Source organism: Narcine bancroftii, chromosome 2 (genome assembly GCF_036971445.1).
Source record: "Narcine bancroftii isolate sNarBan1 chromosome 2, sNarBan1.hap1, whole genome shotgun sequence".
NCBI classification, from domain to species: Eukaryota; Metazoa; Chordata; class Chondrichthyes; order Torpediniformes; family Narcinidae; genus Narcine; species Narcine bancroftii.
Window position 1 is genome coordinate 81,164,885 of NC_091470.1, and position 23,838 is coordinate 81,188,722.

General features: G+C 37.4%; 1 protein-coding gene across 1 annotated transcript in view; it reads left to right on the forward strand.

The window, feature by feature from the left end:
* The window catches only part of vps39 (VPS39 subunit of HOPS complex), a 136,269-nt gene that overhangs the window by 28,501 nt on the left and 83,930 nt on the right, over positions 1-23,838 (forward strand). The window contains exons 7-9 of the mRNA XM_069915495.1: positions 6,517-6,609; positions 10,562-10,745; positions 13,409-13,529. Coding sequence (XP_069771596.1) covers positions 6,517-6,609; positions 10,562-10,745; positions 13,409-13,529 — 398 coding nt within the window. The remainder of the gene's footprint in view (positions 1-6,516; positions 6,610-10,561; positions 10,746-13,408; positions 13,530-23,838) is intronic.

The window sequence follows — 23,838 nt, forward strand, 5'->3', positions numbered from 1 at the left end:
GAAGATAAACAAAGTATGAAATGGCTACGTTGAACTATATGACTTTAAATATTAACGGAATACATAACCAAAGCAAAAGGAGCACAAGAAATTAAAGAGAGATTGGGTAGGACATGTAGCAGCAGCGTCATATAATTCAAAAGCTAGAGGAGTAGCTATATTAATCAGTAAAAAATGTACCAATTAAAATAGAAGAGGAAATAATAGACCTAGCAGGGAGATATGTAATGATAAAATGTCAGATATATTCGGAGTTTTGGAATTTATTCAATGTATATTGAATGTCCACCTAACGAAGAAGATCAAAAATTTATGCAAGATTTTTTTTGAAGATAGCAGACACGCAAGGGAACATATTAATAGGAGAGGATTTCAACCTTAATTTGGATTCAAATATGGATAAAACTGGAGACAAAATTAACAGAAAGAACAAAGTAATCAAATTTATAATTAAATCGATGCAAGAAATGCAACTTTTGGATATATGGAGGAAACAACACCCAAAGGAAAAGGAATATTCATATTATTCGGGCAGACATAAAACATACTCAAGAATAGACCTATTCCTGTTATCAGCTCGTATGCAAGACAGAGTAAGAAAAACAGAATATAAAGCTAGAATATTATCGGACCATTCACCCTTGATATTGACAATAGAGTTAGAGGATATCCCTCCAAGAATGTATAGATGGAGATTAAACTCCATGCTACTTAAAAGGCAGGATTTTAGAGAATTCATTGAAAGACAAATTAAAATGTACTTTGAAATAAATATGGAATCAGTGAAAGACAAGTTTATACTATGGGACGCAACGAAAGCGTTCATCAGAGGGCAAATAATAAGTTATGTAACCAAGATGAAGAAGGACTACAATCAGGAAACAGAGCAGTTGGAAAGGGAAATAGTAAATATAGAAAAAGAATTAGCAATGAAGGAAGACACAACTAAACGAAGAGAATTGGCAGATAAAAAAATAAAATATGAAACACTACAAACATATAAGGTGGAGAAGAACATAATGAAGACAAAACAGAAATATTATGAACTAGGGGAAAAAACGCACAAAATTCTAGCATGGCAGCTTAAGACAGAACAAGCTAAGAGAATGGTATTGGCATCAAGGAAAAAAGACAAACAAATCACATATAATCCAACGGAGATTAATGAAAACTTTAGAGAATTCTATGAACAATTATACCAAACTGAAAACGAAGGGAAAGAAGACAAAATAGATGAATTTTTAACTAAAATTGAACTACCAAAATTACAAATAGAGGAACAAAATAAATTAACAGAACCATTTGAAATAGTAGAAATACAAGAGATAATAAAAAAAACTACCAAATAATAAAATACCAGGAGAGGATGGATTCCCAATAGAATTCTATAAAACATTTAAAGATTTATTAATTCCTCCCCTCCTGGAAGTAATCAACCAGATTGACAAAACACAAAGCTTACCAGATTCATGCAAAACAGCAATAATTACAGTAATACCAAAGACAGGGAAAGATCCACTCGCACCAGCGTCATATAAACCAATATCATTACTTAACACAGATTATAAGATAATAGCTAAACTATTAGCAAACAGATTAGCCGATTATGTACCTAAAATGGTAAATCTAGACCAAACTGGATTTATTAAAAAAAGACGGACAACAGACAATATTTGTAAATTTATTAACTTAATTCATGCAGTAGAAGGGAGTAAAGCGCCAACAGTAGCAGTTGCTTTAGACGCAGAGAAGGCCTTTGACAGAGTAGAATGGAATTATTTATTCAAAGTATTGCAAAAATTCAGTTTACCAGAGAAGTATATTAATTGGATTAAAGCATTATATAAGGGGCCATTGGCGAAAGTGACAGTAAATGGATATATATCAAAGCAATTTAACTTAAGCAGATCAACAAGGCAGGGATGCCCACTATCGCCCTTATTGTTCGCGTTAGCTATAGAACCACTAGCAGAATTGATAAGAACAGAAAATCACCATTCAGATGGCAAATGCAAGCAATAAGATACCTAGGTATACAAATGAATAAAAACCTCGGCCATCTATTTCAACTCAATTATTATCCACGAATGAAAAAATTACAGGACGACTTAGAGCATTGGAAAGATTTACCACTAACACTAATAGGAAGGATAAACTGTATTCAAATGAACATTTTCCCAAGGATGCAATGCCTATTTCAGGCATTGCCAATACACTTGACAGAGAAATTCTTCAAGGAGTTAAAGAAAATAATAAGGAAATTTTTATGGAAAGGGGGAGAAACCGAGGATAGCACTAGATAAATTAACAGAATGGTATAAACAAGGAGGCTTACAACTGCCAAACTTTAAAAATTATTATAGAGCCGCACAATTAAGATACCCATCAGATTTTTATCAAACAAGGGAAAAGCCAGATTGGACTAGATTAGAACTAGATAAAATAGGGGAGAAGATACCTGAACATATATTATATAAATGGGATGAAAAATTGGTACAACGTAGGAGTTCTCCAGTATTACATCATCTGCTCAATATTTGGAAGAAGATTCATGTAGAAAGGAATAAAACAAATTACCAATTACCAAAACTAATACTGACGCAAAATCAGTTAATCCCTTTTACAATAGATAACCTTTCCTTTAGAGAATGGGAGAAAAAAGGGATCAAAAGATTAGAAAATTGTTTTTCAGGAAATAAATTACTATCCTTTGAACAAATGAAGGATAAATATAATATAACTCAAGATACAGTGTTGGCATACTACCAACTGAGATCCTACTTGAAGGACAAATTGGGAAGCAGTCTGAGGTTACCAGAGGGAAGTAATTTTGAATATGTGATTACAGGTACAATGATAATCAAAAGATTTATAACAAATATGTATATTGAACTGCAAGAAAAGGAGAATGAGGAAACAAATGGTAAAACTAAACAAAAATGGGAACAAGATTTAAACATAAAGATAAAGAAGGAAACATGGGAGATGTTATGCTCTGGAACTATGAGAAATGCAATAAACACGAGGTTACGTATAATACAATATAACTGGATACACAGGCTATACATTACACCTCAAAAATTAAATAAATGGGACCCAACAGTATCTGACAGATGTTTTCGTTGTAAAAAAGAAATGGGAACAACAATTCATGCAATTTGGACATGTGAGAAAGTGGAAAAATTTTGGGAAGATCTAAACCAGATATTAAATAAAATTACAGAAAACAATATACCAAAAAACCCAGAGATCTTCCTCCTAAGTAACATAAAAAACAAAGAATTTGGACTTGATTTGGATGGTGCAGAAAAAAGATTTGTTATGATAGCTCTAGCCGTAGCAAAAAAATGTATTATGTCAACCTGGAAATTAGAAGATAACTTGAGAATACAACAATGGTATATAGAAATGAATAAATGTATTCCATTAGAAAAAATAACATATAATTTAAGAAATAATATTGAAATATTTGAACAAATATGGAAGCCATACATGAAACACAATAGAGAAAACCTACCGGGGACATCTACCACCTAAAATAACGAAAGGAGAAGGAAATGAAAAGAATTGACTCAGTGGAATTTCTTGTTTATTTTTATTGAATGACAACATTGTTTGACTGGTTTAATGTATCATAGATTCTGTACTTTAAATGAATGGGGGGGAGGTAGGGAGGGTGGGATGGGAGGAGGGAAGGGTGGGGAGAAAATGACACTATATATTTGAAAAGAAAAATGTATGTATCTTGATCAATGTGGTCTATGGAGTGAAAAATAAATTTTTTTTAAAAAAAAGACAATATGATGAAGTGCCTCCGGATCCTTGTTAGTCATTGTTCCAACAGTTTGCTTGGTACCACTTCCCTAGATTTTGCAATGTTCTTGGGTTATTCCCTCCCATTTCCTTTTTTACAGTTAATTCTGAAATGATACTTGTGTTCCCTGATGTAAAGACTGATGTAAGATGCCTGTTTAATTCATCTTCCATCTCCTTGTTTTCTGTTAGCAATTTCCTTGATTCACTTTCTATTAGACTAAAGCTCACTTTGCAAGTTCATTTTTAAAAATGTAAGTAAACTCTTAGTCTGATTTTATATTTCTGGGTAGCTCTTCTTGCGCTTTATTTTATTTTCCTTATTAATCTTTAAGTTATTCTTTGCTGCATTTTTTGTTCTGTCACATCTTCTGGTATGTCAACATGGAAACAGGCCCTAAAGCTCACTGTATCCAAATATCAAATATCTATTTGTACTAGTGTCATTTTGAGCATTTGGTTCATCCCCACTATACCAAAGTGTACATATTTCCTGAATATTATGAGTGTATCTGGCTTCAATATCCCCTTACCCCTTCAATCAGAACATTGCAGATTTCAGCTATCTTCTGGGTGAAACAATACTTTCTCAATTCTCCTCTAAACCTACCTCCCAACCTCATCCGAGTTGTTGGGTCTCTCCTTGGAACTCTACTTTCTTGGAGTGAATTGATTATGTGTATTCCAAAAGATCTCCTAAAATGTTTGCTGTAGTATCTTTATTGGCAGATCCCTTAACCTAACTTGGGAATTCACTTTTGCCAGCTCTGCTTTCATGACTTTGGGGCAGCACAGTTAGCATAACAGTTATCGCAACACTGTTACAGTGATATAGATTGGGGTTTAAATTTCTACGTTCTCCCTGTCTGCCCACCATCCAAAGACTTACTGGGGTATAGGTCAATTGGGTGTGTTACGAGCCCAGAGGACCCCAAAATCCAGCAGCAAAAGAAATTCACTAAAACAAATGGTTACTTTAACAAAAGTTGCTTTTAATTTTCTTTAAACGTAAAAACAGGATCAAACTTTAACTTATTACTATTAACTTAACTTAACCCCCTTCTAATTCTAAGCACACGTGTATGTAATGTGTATATGTTCAGGAAAGTTCTTCGATTCACGGTCCAATCTCACCTCACTCTTCCAAGTTCACCAGTATCAGGCAATTCTTATATTGTGCACAGAATTTAATATATTGAATTTTCACCAGGCTCTGGTGCTTAAAGTTAAATGGTTACCGCTGAGGAAGGTTCTTGTTGGTTTCAGAGAGATGTTTGTTGCTCATTGGGCACACACAAACTGATTTCCTCCGATCAGTCACCTCATGGTCTTGCCGAAGAAACTTGCCCCATCATGGGCTTTCCAAATGATAACCTCTTCTTCCAGGTCACCACAGAGTTCCTTTCGTTTCCCTTATTTCAAGAGAAACACTCTAGCCAGCCATTTCCCCTTGTAAGGACTACAAGGGTTTTCAACAGGCTGAACTCAGAACTCTCAGCATGTCTTCAAAATGCCTGCCAGCTTGCCATGTTGCAGCCTCAAAAGCTACTGTAGAACTGACACACTCTCTCTCTCTCTCTAAATGAGAAATCCTGTTTGTTTTTTTCTCGCTGCTTGTAAACACCAGAACACCTCCCCAAGGCTCCAAAACCCAATCCTTGAAAGATCTTATCAGCACTTTGAGCATGGACTGTTTCATTTGTACCTGTTTTTGAAATTCTTTCCAAAGCAATTTCATTGTCTTTGCAAAATCACTGGTGGCTGAATGTCTAGCTTCAGCCAAAACTCTTGCATTTTAAATGAAATGTGTTTTTGTTACTCTATCTATCTCTTTTAAAGACTTATTGATATATTATAAAATATAATACAACCTGTAACAGATGTCATTGGGCATCACAGGTGTGCAGGCCAAAAGGGTCTGGTACCATGCTATGTGTTTCAATTTTAAAATTTTATAAAAATGAAATGCCCTCATATTTGCTCTTACTGTATTTGTTTGAACTACCAACCTTAACCATTCTTCTCTTCCTATTGCTGCATAAGTTCATGCATGTAATATAGTTGCTGCTGCCATGGGTGGCTTCATGATGCGGTCGTTAATTAATCCCGTCTTGTTCTAAGTTTCATATAGTCTATATTTTTGACTCTAGAATGTCTAGTACTTTCGATACAATTCCAGAAACACACATTTATTTCCATTGTAGCCCTCAGTTTATGTGGGAAATTGTTTCTGGAGTCAGAAAACAGAAATTTAAGATAATTGGCATAGAGAACAGCAATTATAAATATGTCAAACTTTTATGATCCGGAATATATTTAGGTAACACAGTGCTTGAAATTTACCTTCCATATTTCTGTTCTTCCTCTCAACAAAATTGTAACTTCTCCAGCCTGTTGTCCAGCATTTTGCTGATGTTAAAATTTGAAGACCAAGGAAAATGAATTGAAAATGTATCAGCCATTGTTTATTGATTGCTTGTTGCGTGAACAGCTTGCACCAACTTATGAATGAGTGTGTTTGGCAAGCCAGTGAAGACTAATTTTGACAGCTGCATAGCCTTTGAGGCAAAAAGAGATAATGAAGAGTGGGGAGATTTGACTTTTAAGCTTTAATGATATTCTACTGAACAGTGGTGATCTGCTGACTCTGTATGTTTCCAATTTTAAATTAAGTGCATTCAAAACATGTCTTTGTTGTTACAGGCAGACTTCAGTGTTCCTGATGTTCCCAAATCCATGGCTTGGTGTGAGAACTCTATTTGCGTGGGCTTTAAAAGGGATTACTATCTTATCAGGGTATGTTGAACGTAGGTCAAGGATTTCACGACTTTAGTTAGCAAAATGTTTTTAACAGAAAATTAGTACAATATACTTTAAGTTAAACAGGAAAGTCAGCAGATATAGCGATTGCAATGGAATGCACAAAAGTGCTGGAGAAACTCAGCAGGTCATGCAGCATCCATAGGAAGTAAAGAGAAACCAATGTTTCTGGCCTGAAACTGAGTGTAGAATTTCCTGTGATATACAATTCAAAGCCCTGTGGGTGTGTTGAAACATTTAACAGAGGATGAACAATAAGAACCACAATGTTTTAGTAACCTAATGTCTGATTTCTGAATGTCAAAGTTAAAGGAATGGATCCAATGAAATTGCTAATTCAGCATCACAGAAAATGGGAAAACTTATATTCACATGCATGTGGTTAGCCTGTATTCAGTTTAAAACCATCCATACAGTCTTAGCTTGAAGATAATGTGTTACAATTATGAAACTTTACAAAATCAAATCTGGTAAAGTAGCAAGGTTTCTCTCCCAGAGGAACTCAACGCCTTCTATGCCAATTTAATGACAGTAACAGCGAAGAACCACTCCTCCACACTCCCACATCACCTGACGATCTCGTCCTGTCCATATCTGAGGATGACCTGCATGCTGCCTTCAGGAGGGTGAATCTAAGGAAAGCATCTGGCCTGGATGGAGTTCCTGATCTATGCTGATAAATTTACCAAGGTATTCATGGATATCTTCAATATCTTATTCCAGCAGGGCATGGTAGTGCTTACATCAACAGTGATGAAGTGTTTTGAAAGGCTGGTGATGAAGCAGATCCATTCCAGTTCGCCTATTGTAGAAACAGTTCTACAGCAGATGCCATCTCACGAGCGATACGCAACGCCCTAGTATGCCTGGACAACAAAGGTGCAGACATCAGGATGCTCTTTATTGACTATAGTTTGGCATTTAACACCACCATCCCTTCAAAACTGATCAGCAAACTCCAAGACCTGGAGTTAACACCTCATTTGGATTATGGATTTTCTCGCCTCCAGACCACAATCAGTGAAGATTGGTAAGAACTTCTATTCCACAATCTTCATCTGTATCAGAGCACCACAGGGCTGAGTTCTTAGCCCCCTGCTCTACTCACTTTAAACCTACGACAATAACACCACCTACAAACAATGATACCACAGTAGTGGGTTGTATAAAGAAAGGAGCTGAATAGCATACAGGATGGAGATTGAAAACTTAGCTGAATGGTGCACCAACAACAACCTCGCACTCAATGTCATCAAAACTAAGGAGATGACTTTAGGAAAGGAAAGCCAGAGCTATACAATCCAATTTAGGTTCTTGGGAGACACTATCTCGGAAAGTCTTTCCTGGACACGCTAATGGCATCATGAAGAAACCATGTCAGTGCCTCTAGTTCCTCAGGAGTTTGTGGAGGTTTGGTATGACATCAGAAACCCTGGCAAATTTCTACAGAGGTGTGGCGGAAAGGGTGCTGACTGGATGCATCATGGTCTGGTATGGAAACACCAATGCCTCTGAGCATAAAGCCATCCAAAATGTAGTGGACACAGCCCATGATAACACAGGCAAAACTCTCCCCACATCTACAGGGAACACTGCTGTCAAAGGGCAGCAACCATCATCAAAGACCCACAACACTAAGCACATGCTCTGTTCATGCTGCTGCCATCAGGAAAGAGGTATAGGGGCCACAAAACTTGCACAACCAGGTTCAGGAACAGTTGCTACCCCTCTAGCATTAAACTCCTCAACAAAAAACTCATTGTTGAGGAGTTGAGGGGCTCATTTAAGGACTTACTTGTGCACTTTATTGATTTTCTTTTGTTCTCTCTGTATTGCATAGTCAGTTTGTTTACATTTGTTATCTGTTTGTAGTTTAATTTTTTTACATGTTTACACTGTGTAGTTTATTTTTTGCACTACCAATTAGTGGTAATTCTGCTGTACCCACAGGAGAAAGGAATCTCAGGGTTGTATGTGTTGTTATTTATATACTCTGACAATAAATCTGAGTTACTTTAAGACCTAAGATTTGGTGAGAACATCTGCCTTGCATATTGTCCCTGATGTTCTTTAATCATCTCCAATTCACTGTGTTCATCTTTTATGTTGAATGGTCACCTTGATTATTGTTTCTGGTGGCCATGCGGGCTTCATTCACCAGTTAGATTTGGAGCCTTCCCAACGAGTTTTACTGTAAGGCAGTGTCAATGCGTTTAACTGATTCTAATGAAACAGTAGCATTCCTGGAGCATAAAATGATTGAGAAAAATGAAACATGTTATTCTCGCACCTCATAATGTGTTATGACACCCAATCCCAACCAACCAACTTTCCCTTGCAACCGCTGCAACCGTGCCCGCCTGTCCCGCATTGGACTTGTCAGTCACTAACGAGCCTGCAACAGACGTGAACATACCCCTCCATAAATCTTCGTCCGCGAAGCCAAGCCAAAGAAGAAGAAATGTGTTAGTAATTAAGGTAAAGGTAAACTTTGTCTACTGTAATGAAGACGTAGGGTCACCATTTTGTCAAGAGCCCCTCACAGAAATGAGCCCCCAGCAGGAACAAACTTGTGACCCTGGTTTACAAGACCAGTGCTCTAACCACTGAGCTATTAGACCCTCAATACCTTAAATATTGATGCAACATTTCTCAGAATCCACCACTATTATTCTTGGGTCTTAATATCCAAAATGGTTAAATCTTCCATGTTGCCATGAATATTTCTTGGTAGTTAAATTTACATTTACAGGTGCTCCCCAACTGGGACTGATCGGTTGTATCTCAACATGGATGTGTCAGAATTTTTCCTGTGCATGTCTTAAAGCAAACTTTTTAATCATCTGAACTTTCCTTTTTAGTCAACATCATTTTTTTCATCTAAACTTGTTATTCAGCGACCCAAGGTCCATAGACTGGGCACAGCCATCTCGATTCCTGTGTGCATGCGCGGGTCTTCGGTTGGCGCATGCACAGTGGGTTCGTGTATTGGAGTTCAGTTGGCGCATGCGTGAGAGTTAAGGGCACCAACTCAATATAAAGGCGCTTAACTCTCGTGCATGTGCCAACCAAACTCCAATACGCAAACCCACGTGCATGCACAATCAAGCTGGCTGTGCCCAGCCTCTGGGCCTTGGGTCCCAACTAACAAGATAAGTATGCACATTTTGGCTCTCACATGCCCTGTATCTCTTATAGTGTGTCAAATACAAAATAAACCGTGTAAATTTTATATTTTTTCTTAGTTTATATGTGCGGGTGAACGTAAGTCGCATAGGTTGCAAGTCGGGGAATACCTCTATTTTAAATTTGCTTTCTATTTAAATAGCAAATAGAATTCAAAGTCTTTGTTTGCCATATATTTCTGTCCAAAAGCTCAAGCCAGTTGCAGATTAAAATGTTGAATGTTATCTTTCTAATTTTTTGGAGTAGGTAGTTTAATAATATTTTGTTTTTTTGTTGGCATGAGGATTGAGTGTACGTACACTCAACTTGTGGAATTACTAAAATTCAACACGTAGCTTTTGAGTAATTTACCACAAAGGGCATTGGAAATATTGCCATGCATGTCCTGACCATAGAACAGTAAGTGATTACTGGTAATTATTATTTTAAACATGCTTTCAGAGAGCAGGACACAAAGGATGAGCCACATTAACAATTGCCTGAACCCTTGATATTTTCTCAGCCTTTACTCCTTCAGCACGCATTCATAATGTAATCTCACTGTTGCAAAATATGTTTTTCAATTACAGCCAGAAATTACGAAAAAGGCAAAATTAGAAAATGATTGGTAAATATACAGTGTGTGACCAGTAGTTAGTAAAACATGAATGAAAGCTTTTTTTAACATGAAGATTTTTTTTTCTGTGGGATAAATGGATTTTGAAGCAAAAATGTACTGTTTTTTCTTGTCCTTTTGTAACAGTTAGATGGAAAAGGTTCGATAAAGGAACTTTTCCCAACAGGAAAGCAACTGGAGCCTCTTGTAACGCCCTTGGAGGACCAAAAAGTTGCAGTTGGACAAGATGACTTAACAGTAGTTCTGAACAAGGATGGAATCTGCACTCAGAAGTGTGCCTTGAACTGGACAGATATCCCTCTTGCTATGGGTATATGACATTTAAATGATTCAAAGTTTTTATTCTTTTGATATTTTCGCAGGAATCCTGTAAACATTATTACAGAACTGCTCAAGGATTTTAAATGATGAGTAGGGCCCTTTCAGTACAAACTGGGAATTAATTTGAACCAGGAGAATTTGGAAAGCTTAAAATATCTGATGCTTTTTTTGAGATATTTATAAATATATATGGAGGCAAGTTTTTCTCTTTCCCTCCCCCCCCCCACCCCAATGCCATGTGACTCAGTTATTTTCTGATTATTTTCTCCATTCTTTCTTTTTTATCTCTCTCTCACTCTTACAACCATATTTTCCTTCACCAATGCCACCCTCTTTCCTTCTATACTTATCTGTCCTGAACAATCTGCATCCAATGTTTAGAACCCAACCTTTTTAAAGTTTAATCTTTGGTATTGCTACATTATCCCATGGTTAATGTGCTCACAGCTCACCAAACTTTTGTACAAATTCATTGTTAGCTTATCTCTTGTATTCTTTCTTAATTGGTTCTATCTAAAACAATTTTATCTCTGTTCCTTGTTCTACTGAGAGTTGTCTTGCCTTTTCCCCCTATTTGATGCTACCTCTGTCACTAAACCTTCCTGCAAAGACATTGGTCTTCTCTTGAAGAGCATTATACATGGTTTATGGAGGTACCATATCATCCGAGAATCTAAAGCCTTCCCTCCTGCACCATTCTTCCAGGTATGCATCTGTGTGCTATCTTCCTGGAGATGTACATCACAGAACTTTGATCTACTATTTCTACGTCAGCCATCAAATACCTATCAATGCTAATCATATTTTCTAGCACTCATAGGCATCTATACCATGATGTTTGAAATGCTTGTCAAAATATTTAAATCTGCTTGCTGACCACCACCCCATTTTATGTTCAGATTCCAATCATCCTCTAGATGGGGAAAAACTACTTCATATCCCTGTTATATCTCATATTCTTTATCTTTAAATTTATGCTTGGTTTTATATTCTCTGCTTACTGTGTACATTATTCATGCCCCCACACCAGTCCAGCCTCCTCTGCTCAATAAGCCCATCCATCTTTTCCTCATAGCTGAATTGCTCCAAGCCAGGCAACAACCTGGTGAATCTCCTCTCCATTCTCTCCAATACAATCCCACCCTTCTGTTGTGTAGGGGCCTAACCCAGGTTTTACATTAACTTCCTTGCTCTTATGTTCTGTGCCCTGTCTAATGAAGGCAAAAATCCTCCATGCTACCTTCAAAGATCCTTGGACTTGCACACCAGGAACCCTCACTTCTTTAGTACTCTAATCCTACAATTAATTGTTATTATCTATTGTTCTCATGCTATCTAAAATGGTTGGAGTATGTAATTTTAAATTTTACTGATAACACTAATGTCATAATTATTGAGGAGAATAATGGATTCCAGATAAAGGTAGGCACTGAAATGGGCAAATGGAAGATGAAATTCCAAATAAAGCTAGTTCTGGTTTTATTTCAGTTTCAGGAACTATAGTTAATTTTTACTACATTTGATTCTTTTTGTAACACTGAAACTGAACGTTGCTTCCTCTGGGGCTTGTCCAGCTGCTTCTGTAGCTCTAATGTTTTCCTGTAACCCATTGTGATAAAAGTCACTGCCCCATTTTTCTTCTGCATTAGTTTTGTTAGTAACTTGTGCATTTGAGCCAGTGTTCCCTCTAAGCTGTGCACGTGAGCACAAACGTTCTGTGTGAGTACAATGATTTCCTTTGTGCACGTGCACAGACCGTTTGTGCACATGCATGCACAGCTTAGAGGGAACACTGATTTGAACCCTTAAATTTCTTGGCATTACTACAATTCCAGTGTTTAAAAAATATTCTTGTATCTAACATTGGCTTCCCATTCCTCTAATTTTGCATGCTCTCTGTCATAATCTCATTGCAACTCTTCTGCTCCTACCTATCCTATTTCTTTTGCTACCTATCAATATGATCAAACATAACTAGCCGTCTCTCCTCTCTTGTCAGTGATCAATATAGTTAAAACCTCAGATCTAAATGTACAACTTTATGAGGCATTGTTTGTAGTTCATAATACATTAGTGATATGACAGTCAAGCCTAATTCTATATTCACTATGTACCACATGTGCTTTCCAAAAGTAAATCAATGAATAGTTTTATTTCCTCTTAAGCAGTCTCACATATGCTTCTGAATCTAACTATATAATATTTAGTGATCTGCTGAGGCCAAGCATAATCCATGAATTCAAAAAACAAACTGCTGGATAAACTCAGCAGGTCAAGCAAAGAGTTAGCCAATGTTTCAAGTCAAGATTCTACAGCAGATTGTAGAGAAGAGATGGTCAGTATAAAGAGGGAGATGATGACAAGATGGAGCCGAATGGGAGGTGGGGTGGGGGTAGAGTCACTACATCTATCCCTTCACAGACTGGTTCCATCTGCCCATCATTCCCTTATCTGATTCTGCCCAGTGCTTAACAGCTCCTGCCCCAACAATTAATTTTAAATCTATTGTTGAGGTTATTATTTGGTAAAAGAATACTTAGTGAAGTGGGGATATGAGGGAAACTGGATCATTAAAGCACTGTAAAACAACGTCCAAAATTGCTTGAAAAAATTTGTTTCTCAGCACTCGTATTTTTTTTGTTTTTCCAATAGAACATCAGTCTCCTTATATCATAGCAGTGTTGCCACGATATGTGGAGATTCGTACTTTTGAACCGCGGCTACTGGTACAGAGTGTGGAGCTGCAAAGGCCCCGGATTATCACCTCTGGAGGGTAAGGGAGTACCATCTTTTCACCATTATGTTGTGTCCAAAATCAAATACAAATCACAAAGCAAGAAGGGCCCATCAGCAGGAATAGCGTCTATGACTTGTCCAGAAACTAAAACACCTCAGGTACAAAATTCGTGACATTGAGACTGAAATCATCTTAATTACATTGTAAATGGCTTTGTCTGGCGTAGGAATTCACACTATTGGAATGATGTAACTAATATCTGGACTGGCAGATGATCGATGACTAAAGGTGGGAAGGGGAAGAAATGGGAAACAAAAGAAATAAGCTAAGAGGAGATAGGAGGAAGGGGCAGAGAGCTTAAAGGTGCATTCTGATAAGAGGAAGGAAGGGAAGGGAGTGGGGAACTGGAATAACAAAGGTGTGGGTGATGGGCAGGTAGAGAGGAAGGGGATAGAAAAGAGAAGACAAAGAGAAGGCCAGAATGACAGCTATAGTGGGGGATTTAGAAAAATGGATGGGTGACTACTAGAAATTGGGAAGTCAATATACAGTGTCCTCTATCATGTTTGAGGCAAAGATACTTTTTTCCTTTATTTTCCCCTGTGCTCCACAGTTTTAAAAATGTAATCAAACAATTCACATGTAATTAAAGAGCACATTCCAGATTTTATTCAAGATCATTTGTATAGATTTTGGTTTGTCCATGTAGAAATTACAGCACTTTTTATACGTAGTTCTCCCATTTCAAGGCACCATAATGTTTGGGACATTTGGCTTTACAGGTGATTGGAGTACTCGGGTATGTTTAATTACTTCATTGGTGCAGGTTTAAAAGAGCTAGGCTTGCTTCTAAGTTTTTGATCACCTTTGGAGTCTGTAGTTTCAACATGAGGGTGGGAATTGTGTCAGAGAAGCCATTATGAGACTGATAAACAACAATAAAACAGTAAGGGACATCACCCAAACCTTAGGATTGCCAAAATCAACTGTTTGGAACATCGTTAAGAAGAAAGAGCATCCTGGTGACCTAAGTAAAGGGACTAGTATTCCAAGGAAGACCCCCACTGCTGATAGAATCATACAACATTACAGCACAGAAACGGGTCCCTTCGACCCTTCGATGCTGAACCTTTTTTTTGCCTAGTTTCACTGACCTGCACCCAGTCCATGGCCCTTCATACCTCTCCCATCCATGTACCCGTCCAAATTCTTCTTAAATGTTAAAATTTGTAGACAGCTTGTTCCACATTCCCATCACTCTCTGTGAGAAGAAATTTTCTCTCACATTCCCCCTAAACTTTTCCCCTTTCACTCTTAACCTCTCGTATGTATCTCACCCTCAGTGGAAAAAAACTATCTATATTTACTCTCTCTATCCCCCAAATACCTCTATCAAATCTCCCCTCATTATTCTATGCTCCAGGGAATAAAGTCCTAACCTGTTTAACCTTTCCCTGTAACTTAATTCCTGAAGCCCAGGCAACATCCTAGTAAATCTCTGCACTCTTTCTGTCTTGTTGATATCTTTCCTGTAGTTAGATGACCAAAACTGCACACAACACTCCAAATTTGGCCTCACCAAAGTCTTATACTTTGCCATAACACCCCAACTCAATACTTTGATTTATGAAGGGTAATATGCCAAAAGCTCTTTTTATTAACCTATCCACCTGTGACACCACTTTCAGAGAATTATGTTTCTGTATTCCTAGTGTCCACTCCCCAGTCCCCTACCATTTCCCATGTACATCCTTTCTTGGTTTGTCCTTCCAAAATGCAACACTTCATTCTTGTCTGCATTAAATTCCATCTGCCATTTTTCAGCCCATTTTTCCAGATGGTCCAGATCCCTCTGCAAGCTTTGAAAACCTTCTTCACTGTCCACAACACCTCCAATCTTGTGTCATCTGCAAATTTGCTTATCCAATTTACCACATTATCACCCCAATCATTGATTTAGATGACAAACAACAATGGTCCCAGCACTCATGCCTGAGGCACACCCTCATCACAGGACTCCAGTCTGAGAAGCAATCATTCACCACTACTCTCTGACGTCCAGCCGTTATCGAATCCAGTTCATTATTTCACCATGAATATCTAGCGTCTGAACCTTCCTGACTAACCCTTGTCAAAGGCCTTACTAAAGTCCCTGTGGATAACATCCACAGCCTTTCCTTCATCAACTTTCCTAGTAAACTCAAACCATGCACAAAGACAGATGACAGAAGAATTCTCATCATAATGAAGAAAAATCCCCAAACGCCTGTCTGTCAGATCAGAAATACTCTTCAGGAGACAAATGTGGATATGTTAATGACTACTGTCCGCAGAAGACTTCATGAACAGAAATACAGAGGTTGCACTGCAAGATGCAAACATGACCAAGGTGGTATGCTTTGGACCTTGGGCAATTCCTTCTCACCTCCACACTTTGCTCTTACCATCACTCTGATACAGATTAATCTTGTGGTCTTATCTGTCCACAGACCATTTTCCAGAATTCTGCAGGCTCTTTTAATACTTGGCAAACTGAGATCTGGCCATCCCTTCTGTGGCTAACTTGTGGTTGCATCTTGCAATGTAGCCTCTATATTTCTGTTCATGAAGTCTTTTTAGGACAGTAGTCATTGACTTATCCAAACCTGCCTCCTGAAGAATGTTTCTGATCTGTCAGACCAACATTTGGGGTGATTTTTCTTCATAATGATGAGAATTCTTCTGTCATCAGCAGTGGAGATCTTCCTTGGAATACCAGTCCTTTTGCAATTATTGAACTCATCAGTATGCTCTTTCTTAGATATTCCAAACTGTTGATTTTGGTAATCCTAAGGTTTAGGCAATGTTTCTTACTATTTTATTCTTGTTTTCAGCCTTATAATGGCTTCTTTGGCTTTCATTGGCACAACTCTGCTTGAAAATGGCAACTACAGACTCCAAAGGTGAACAAAAGCTTAGAAGCAAGCCTAACTCTCTTATACCTGCAACCAATACTCATAATACCTGTGAAGCCAAATGTCCTAAACATTAGTGCCCTGAAATGAGGGGACTATGTATAAAAAGTGCTGTAATTTCCTGAATGATCAATAAACCAAAGACACTGGCTTACTTTGACTTTTCCTGCACTATTTTTGGTCTCACCAACCAGTGAAAACAATTTTCTTATCTCTATCTTACCTATCTCTTTCATATGTTTCTATAAGATCTCCTCTCATTCTTCTGAATTCGTGAGTATAATCCCAGGTAATGTAGTCTCTCCTCGTAGGTCAACCCCCCTCATCTCTTGGATCAACCTGGTGAACCTCCTCTGGACTACCTCCAAGGCCACGGGTTACTCTCTCGCAGCTCCTTTGTCCACTTGACCCTACTAATTGTCCCATAGCATTTATCAAGTCAAGTTTATTGTCATCTGATTGCACAAGTACAAGTTCTCTGGTCCTTGGTCCATAACACTCAGACAAGACTTAATACACATCGAGACAAACAATACATAAGCAGGACAAATATTCATGTAAACAACTAGATAATTATTGTTTCGTAAGTATGAGAGTCTCGGATAGTTAGTGTGAGATGTTCCTTTGGTTGTTTAGCATTCTCAGTGCCCATGGGAAGAAATTGTTTTTCAGACTTTGTCTCTCTTCCTCCTTATTTTTCCTCTTCTCCTCCCCTCTTTACCTACTTGTCACTCACACCTTCCATCTTCCAGCAACCCATCCCCTTCCCTTCCTCCTATCAGAGTGCACCTTTCTCAGCCCTCTGCCTCTTCTCTCCTGCCCACCTGTATTCACTTATCATCTGCCAGCCCATGCTCCTCACCCTCTCCCTCATCCTTTCATTTGGGCTTCTGCCCATTTTTTATTTCCGATGAAGGGTTTCAGCCTGAAATATTGAGTGCCTATTTGCTTTCCACGGATGCTGCCTAACCTGCTGAGTTCCTCCAGCATTTTATGTGTTGCTCCAGGTTTACAGCATCTGTATTTTTCTTGATTAGGAGCTCGTTTGTCTTTTTTAATTTCAGCAGAAACATAAATTAGTCCAACCTCTCTGTTCATTTGCAGTGTTCCTGTTTTTCGTCGAAGTATTAGTTCAATACTGTTTTTAATCTGTTTAATATCACACTATTAGGAAATGTATTACAATATCTAGCCACTAAATCTGCACTCTAGTTATTGTTACAGATATTTCAAATTTTCTATATTTATTCCATCTTGGGTTAAAGGAGAGGAACCATCTAATCATATATTAATAAACAACTCAATAATCCAGCCACAATTCATCCAAATAAATGTATTCAGTTATCACTAACAAAAACACAATGCTGGAGGAACTCAGTATGTCAAACAGTGTACTTTATATAGCAAATATAAAAGTACTTAACCAATGTTTTGGGCCTGAGCACTTCATAAAGGTATGAGCAAAATGTAGGCAGGTGCCTGAATAAAATGGTGGCCATGCCCCTGCCCCCCACCATTTTAGTGGGCCTGTTCTTCTCCACTTTCCCCCACCATTTTATTCAGGCACCTGCCCACGTTTTGCTTATACCTTTATGAAGTGCTTAGGCCCAAAACGTTGCTTACGTGTATAGTACTCGAGATGGCAGAGGTCGACAGCATTGAGTCAACGCTGCTGAAGATCCAGCTGCGCTGGGTGGGTCACGTCTCCAAAATGGAGGACCATCGCCTTCCCAAGATCGTGTTATATGGCGAGCTCTCCACTGGCCACCGTGACAGAGGTGCACCAAAGAAAAGGTACAAGGACTGCCTAAAGAAATCTCTTGGTGCCTGTCACATTGACCACCGCCAGTGGGCTAATATCGCCTCAAACCGCGCATCTTGGCGCCTCACAGTTCGGCGGGCAGCAACCTCCTTTGAAGAAGACCGCAGAGCCCACCTCACTGACAAAAGGCAAAGGAGGAAAAACCCAACACCCAACCCCAACCAACCAATTTTCCCCTGCAACCGCTGCAACCGTGTCTGCCTGTCCCGCATCGGACTTGTCAGCCACAAACGAGCCTGCAGCTGACGTGGTCATTTACCCCCTCCATAAATCTTCGTCCGCGAAGCCAAGCCAAAGAAGATATATTTTTTTTAATTTTATTTTTCACACTATGAACCATATTAATCAAAATACACACACACAGTGTAATTTTCTCCCTTTTTCCCCCCCTCCCTTCCCTCCCACCCACCCTCTAAACCCATTAAACGTTCAACATATACAATACAATAAACCCATTAAACAATGTCATCACACAATGAAAATAAACAAGAAAATTGTGTCATCTACTTTTACACACTGGGTCAGTTCATTTCGTCTTCTTCTCATTCTATCATTTTAGGGGTTGGAGATCCGCGGTAGGCCCTCTCTGTTGTGTTCCATGTACGGTTCCCAAATTTGTTCAAATAATGTGACTTTATTTTTTAAATTATATGTTATTTTTTCCAATGGAATACATTTATTCATTTCCATGTATCATTGCTGTACTCTCAGGGTCTCTTCTGATTTCCAAGTTGACATTATACATTTTTTTGCTACAGCTAAGGTTATCATAATAAATCTTTTTTGTGCTCCATTCAAATCGAGTCCAAGTTCTTTACTTCTTATATTACTTAGAAGAATGATCTCTGGATTTTTTGGTATGTTGCTTTTTGTGATTTTATTTAATACCTGATTTAGATCTTCCCAAAACTTTTTCACTTTCTCACATGCCCAAATTGCATGTACTGTTCCCGTTTCCTTCTTACAGCAAAAACATCTATCTGATACTGTTGGATCCCATTTATTTAACTTTTGGGGCGTGATATATAGCCTGCGTAACCAATTATATTGTATCATGCGCAACCTCGTGTTTATTGTATTTCTCAAAGTTCCGGAGCATGGCTTTTCCCATGTTTCATTCTTTATCTTTATGTTTAGACCTTGTTCCCATTTTTGTTTGGGTTTGTTTCCTCGTTCTCTTTCTCTTGCAGTTTGATGTACATGTTTGTTATGAATCTTTTAATTATCATTGTGTCTGCAATCACATATTCAAAATTGCTTCCTTCTAGTAACCTCAGCCTGTTTCCCAATTTGTCCTTCAAGTAGGTTTTCAGTTGGTGGTATGCAAACATTGTACAGTGAGTTATACCATATTTGCACTTCATTTGTTCAAAAGATAATAATTTATTTCCCAAAAAACAATTTTCTATTCTTTTGATCCCTTTTCTCTCCCATTCGGTAATGGAAAGGTTATCTTTTGTGAAGGGCATTAGTTGATTTTGCATCAATATTAATTTTGGTAAAAAAAGAAAAAGTGTATATCATGGCTAATGTGATTTATGGTGTGAAAAATAAAAAAATTTAAAAAAAAAGAGAAAGTAAATTTCCTGATAAAAAAGGAAAAAAAAAATATTAATTTTGGTAGTTGATCATTTGTTTTTTTCCTTTCTACGTGAATCTTCTTCTAAATGTTGAGCAGATAATGCAGTACTGGTGAATTCCCATGTCGCACCAGTTTTTTATCCCACTAAAAGTATATGTTCAGGTACCTTCTCCCCTATTTTATCTATCTGTAATCTGGTCCAATCTGGTTTTTCCTTTGTTTGATAAAAATCTGATAGGTATCTTAATTGTGCTGCTCTATAATAATTCTTAAATTTTGGTAGCTGTAAGCCCCCTTGTTTGTACCATTCTGTTAATTTATCTAGCGCTATCCTCAGTTTTCCCCTCTTTCCATAAGAATTTTCTTTAGCTCCTTGAAGAATTTCTCTGTTAGGTGAATTGGTAACGATTGGAATAGGCATTGTATCCTTGGGAAGATATTCATTTGAATGCAATTCACCCTTCCTATCAGTGTTAGTGGTAAATCTTTCCAATGTTCTAAGTCATCTTGTAATTTCTTCATTAATGGCTGATAATTTAATTTGTATAGATGACCTAGATTATTATTTAGTCTAATACCTAGGTATCGGATTGCTTGTGTTTGCCATTTAAATGGTGATTCTTTTTTTAAACTTTGTGTAATCCGCATTATTCATTGGCATCGCTTCACTTTTATTTGTGTTGATCTTGTACCCTGATATTTCTCCATATTCCTTCAATTTCTTAGTAATTCTTTTATTGATAATTCTGGTTCTGTTAAGTATACTATGATGTCATCTGAAAATGGACTGATTTTATATTCCTTCTCTTTTATTTTTATCCCTTTTATTATATTTTCTGTTCGTATTAGTTCTGCCAATGGTTCTATTGCTAAAGCAAACAGTGAGGGAGATAGTGGACATCCCTGCCTAGTTGACCTGCTTCATTTAAATTGGTTCGATATATATCCATTTACTGTCACCTTTGCCATTGGTCCCTTATATAATGCTTTAATCCAATTAATATATTTCTCTGGTAGGTTGAACCTCTGTAATACTTTGAATAAATAATTCCATTCTACCCTGTCAAAGGCTTTTTCTGCGTCTAAAGCAACAGCTACTGTTGGTGTCTTATTTCCTTGTACTGCATGGATTAAGTTAATGAACTTACAGACATTGTCCGCTGTTTGTCTTTTAATAAATCCAGTTTGATCTAGTTTTACTATTTTTGGTACACAGTCAGCCAATCTGTTTGCTAATAGTTTTGTTATTATCTTATAATCTAAGTTAAGTAGAGATATTGGTCTATACTATGCTGGTGTTAGTGGATCTTTATGTTTGATATTACTGTAATTATTGCTGTTTTACATGAATCTGGCAAGTTTTATGTTTCTTCTATCTGGTTCATTACTTCCAGGAGAGGAGGAATTAATAACTCTTTAAATGTTTTATAGAATTCTATTGGGAGTCCATCCTCTCCAGGCGTTTTATTGTTCGATAACTTTTTTAATATATCCTGTATTTTCTCTATTTCAAATGGTTTTATCAATTTGTTTTGCTCCTCCTTGCAATTTTGGTAGTTCAATTTTAGCTAGAAACTCATCTATTTTGTCTTCTTTCCCTTTGTTCTCAGTTCGGTATAATTGCTCATAGAATTCCTTGAAGTTTTCATTGATCTCTGTTGGGTTATATGTAATTTGTTTGTCCTTTTTCCTTGATGCCAATACCGTTCTTTTAGCTTGTTCTGTTTTAAGCTGCCAAGCTAGTATTTTGTGCGTTTTTTTTCCTAGCTCATAATACTTCTGCTTTATTTTCATTATGCTCTTTTCCACCTTATACGTTTGTAGTGTTTCGTATTTTATTTTTTGTCCGCCAATTCTCTTTTTGTTGTATCTTCCCTTGTTGCTAGTTCTTTTTCTGTACTTACTATTTCCCTTTCAAGCTGTTCTATTTCCCGATTGTAGTCCTTTTTCATCTTAGTTACATAGCTTATTATCTGCCCTCTGATGAAGGCTTTCATTGCATTAATATAAATTTGTCTTTCATTGATTCCGTATTTATTTCAAAGTACATTTTAATTTGGTGCTCAATAAATTCTCTAAATTCCTGTCTTTTAAGTAGCATGGAGTTTAATCTCCATCTATATGTTCTTGGTGGGATGTCCTCCAGTTCTATTGGCAATAACAGGGGTGAGTGATCAGATAACAATCTAGCTTTATATTCCATTTTTCTAACTCTCCCTTGGATATGGGCTGACAACAGGAACAGGTCAATCCTTGAGTATGTTTTATGTCTACTCGAATAATATGAGTATTCCTTCTCCTTTGGGTGTTATCACCTCCATATATCCAAAAGTTGCATTTCCTGCATTGATTTAACCATAAATTTGCCTACTTTGTTCTTTTTGCTAGTCTTTTGTCCAGTTTTATCCATCTTTGAATCCAAATTAAGGTTAAAGTCCCCTCCTATCAACATATTCCCCTGCATATCTACAATCTTCAAAAAAATATCTTGCATAAACTTTTGATCCTCTTCATTAGGTGCATATATATTGACCAAATTCCAGAGTTTTGAATATATCTGACATTTTATCATTACATATCTCCCTGCTAGATCTATTATTTCCTCCTCTATTTTGATTGGTACATTTTTATTGATTAATATAGCTACTCCTCTGGCTTTTGAATTATATGACGCTGCCTTTACGTGCCCTACCCAGTCTCTCCTTAATTTATTGTGTTCCACTTCAGTTAGATGCGTTTCCTGCGTGAATGCTATATCTATTCTTTTTCCAATAAATTTAATAGCCTCTTCCTTTTGATTTGGTTATGTATTCCATTAATATTTATAGTCATATAGTTCAACATGGCCATCTCATACTCTGTTTACATCTCATTTCTGCTTCATCACTACCACTTTTCCCCTTTTCCCCATTTTCATTTCTCAGTTTTCCTTTTTTGAATGCACTGTATGACACATCTAAAATTCCCTTAACCCCAAGTGTCTGTCCCCCCCCCCCACTCTCTGAGTTGCCCCTTGTCCCTTGCTGGGCAACCACAACTTCCCTCTCCATTCGGACTGCGAACCCGTTCGCAAGTGTCAACTGATTTCGCAGTAACTGTTATTCTCTCTCAGAAAAGACTTTTATCTTCACATTAAAACAAAGCTTCCCCTCTTTTCTTCTCTTTTTCATTTTCTTTTTATTTTTTAACCCCTCCTCTTCCCCCCCCCTCCCTTACTTCCCTTTTCTTCCCTCCTTTAGTTCTTACTTATACATTATTTTTACATCTTTATATGTAGTTTTCTTTGTTCTTGTTACATCTCGTCATCTCTCTTTCTGTCTTGCAGGCGTTCTGCAAATTTTCGTGCTTTCTCCGGATCTGAGAACAGTCTGTTTTGCTCCCCTGGGATAACTATTTTAAGCACCGCTGGATATCTTAACATAAATTTATAGCCTTTTTTCCATAGGATCGATTTTGCTGCGTTAAACTCCTTCCTCTTCTTTAGAAGCTCAAAACGTATGTCTGGGTAGAAAATCTTTTTTGACATTTGTACTCCAGTTGTTTTTTTGTCTTCTCTCATTTTATTCATTGCCTTCTCCAATATATTTTCTCTTGTCCTATATCTCAGGAATTTTACTAAAACGGATCTTGGTTTATGTTGTGACTGTGGTTTTGGGGCTAATGTTCTGTGTGCATTTCCATTCCTTCCTGCATTTCTGGCATTCCCAGGACCTTTGGGATCCATTCTCTTATAAATTCTTTCATATCTTTGCCTTCTTCATCTTCCTTAAGGCCCACTATCTTTATCTTGTTTCACCATTATATAGTTTTCCATTATATCCATCTTCTGAGCTAACAACTCCTGTGTTTCTTTAACTTTTTTATCACTTTCTTCCAATTTTCTTTTTAAGTCGTTCACTTCCATATCTACTGCCATGACATGTTCTTCCACATTTTCAATCTTTTCCCACCATCTTTTATGACCAGCTCTATTCCACTCACTTTTTC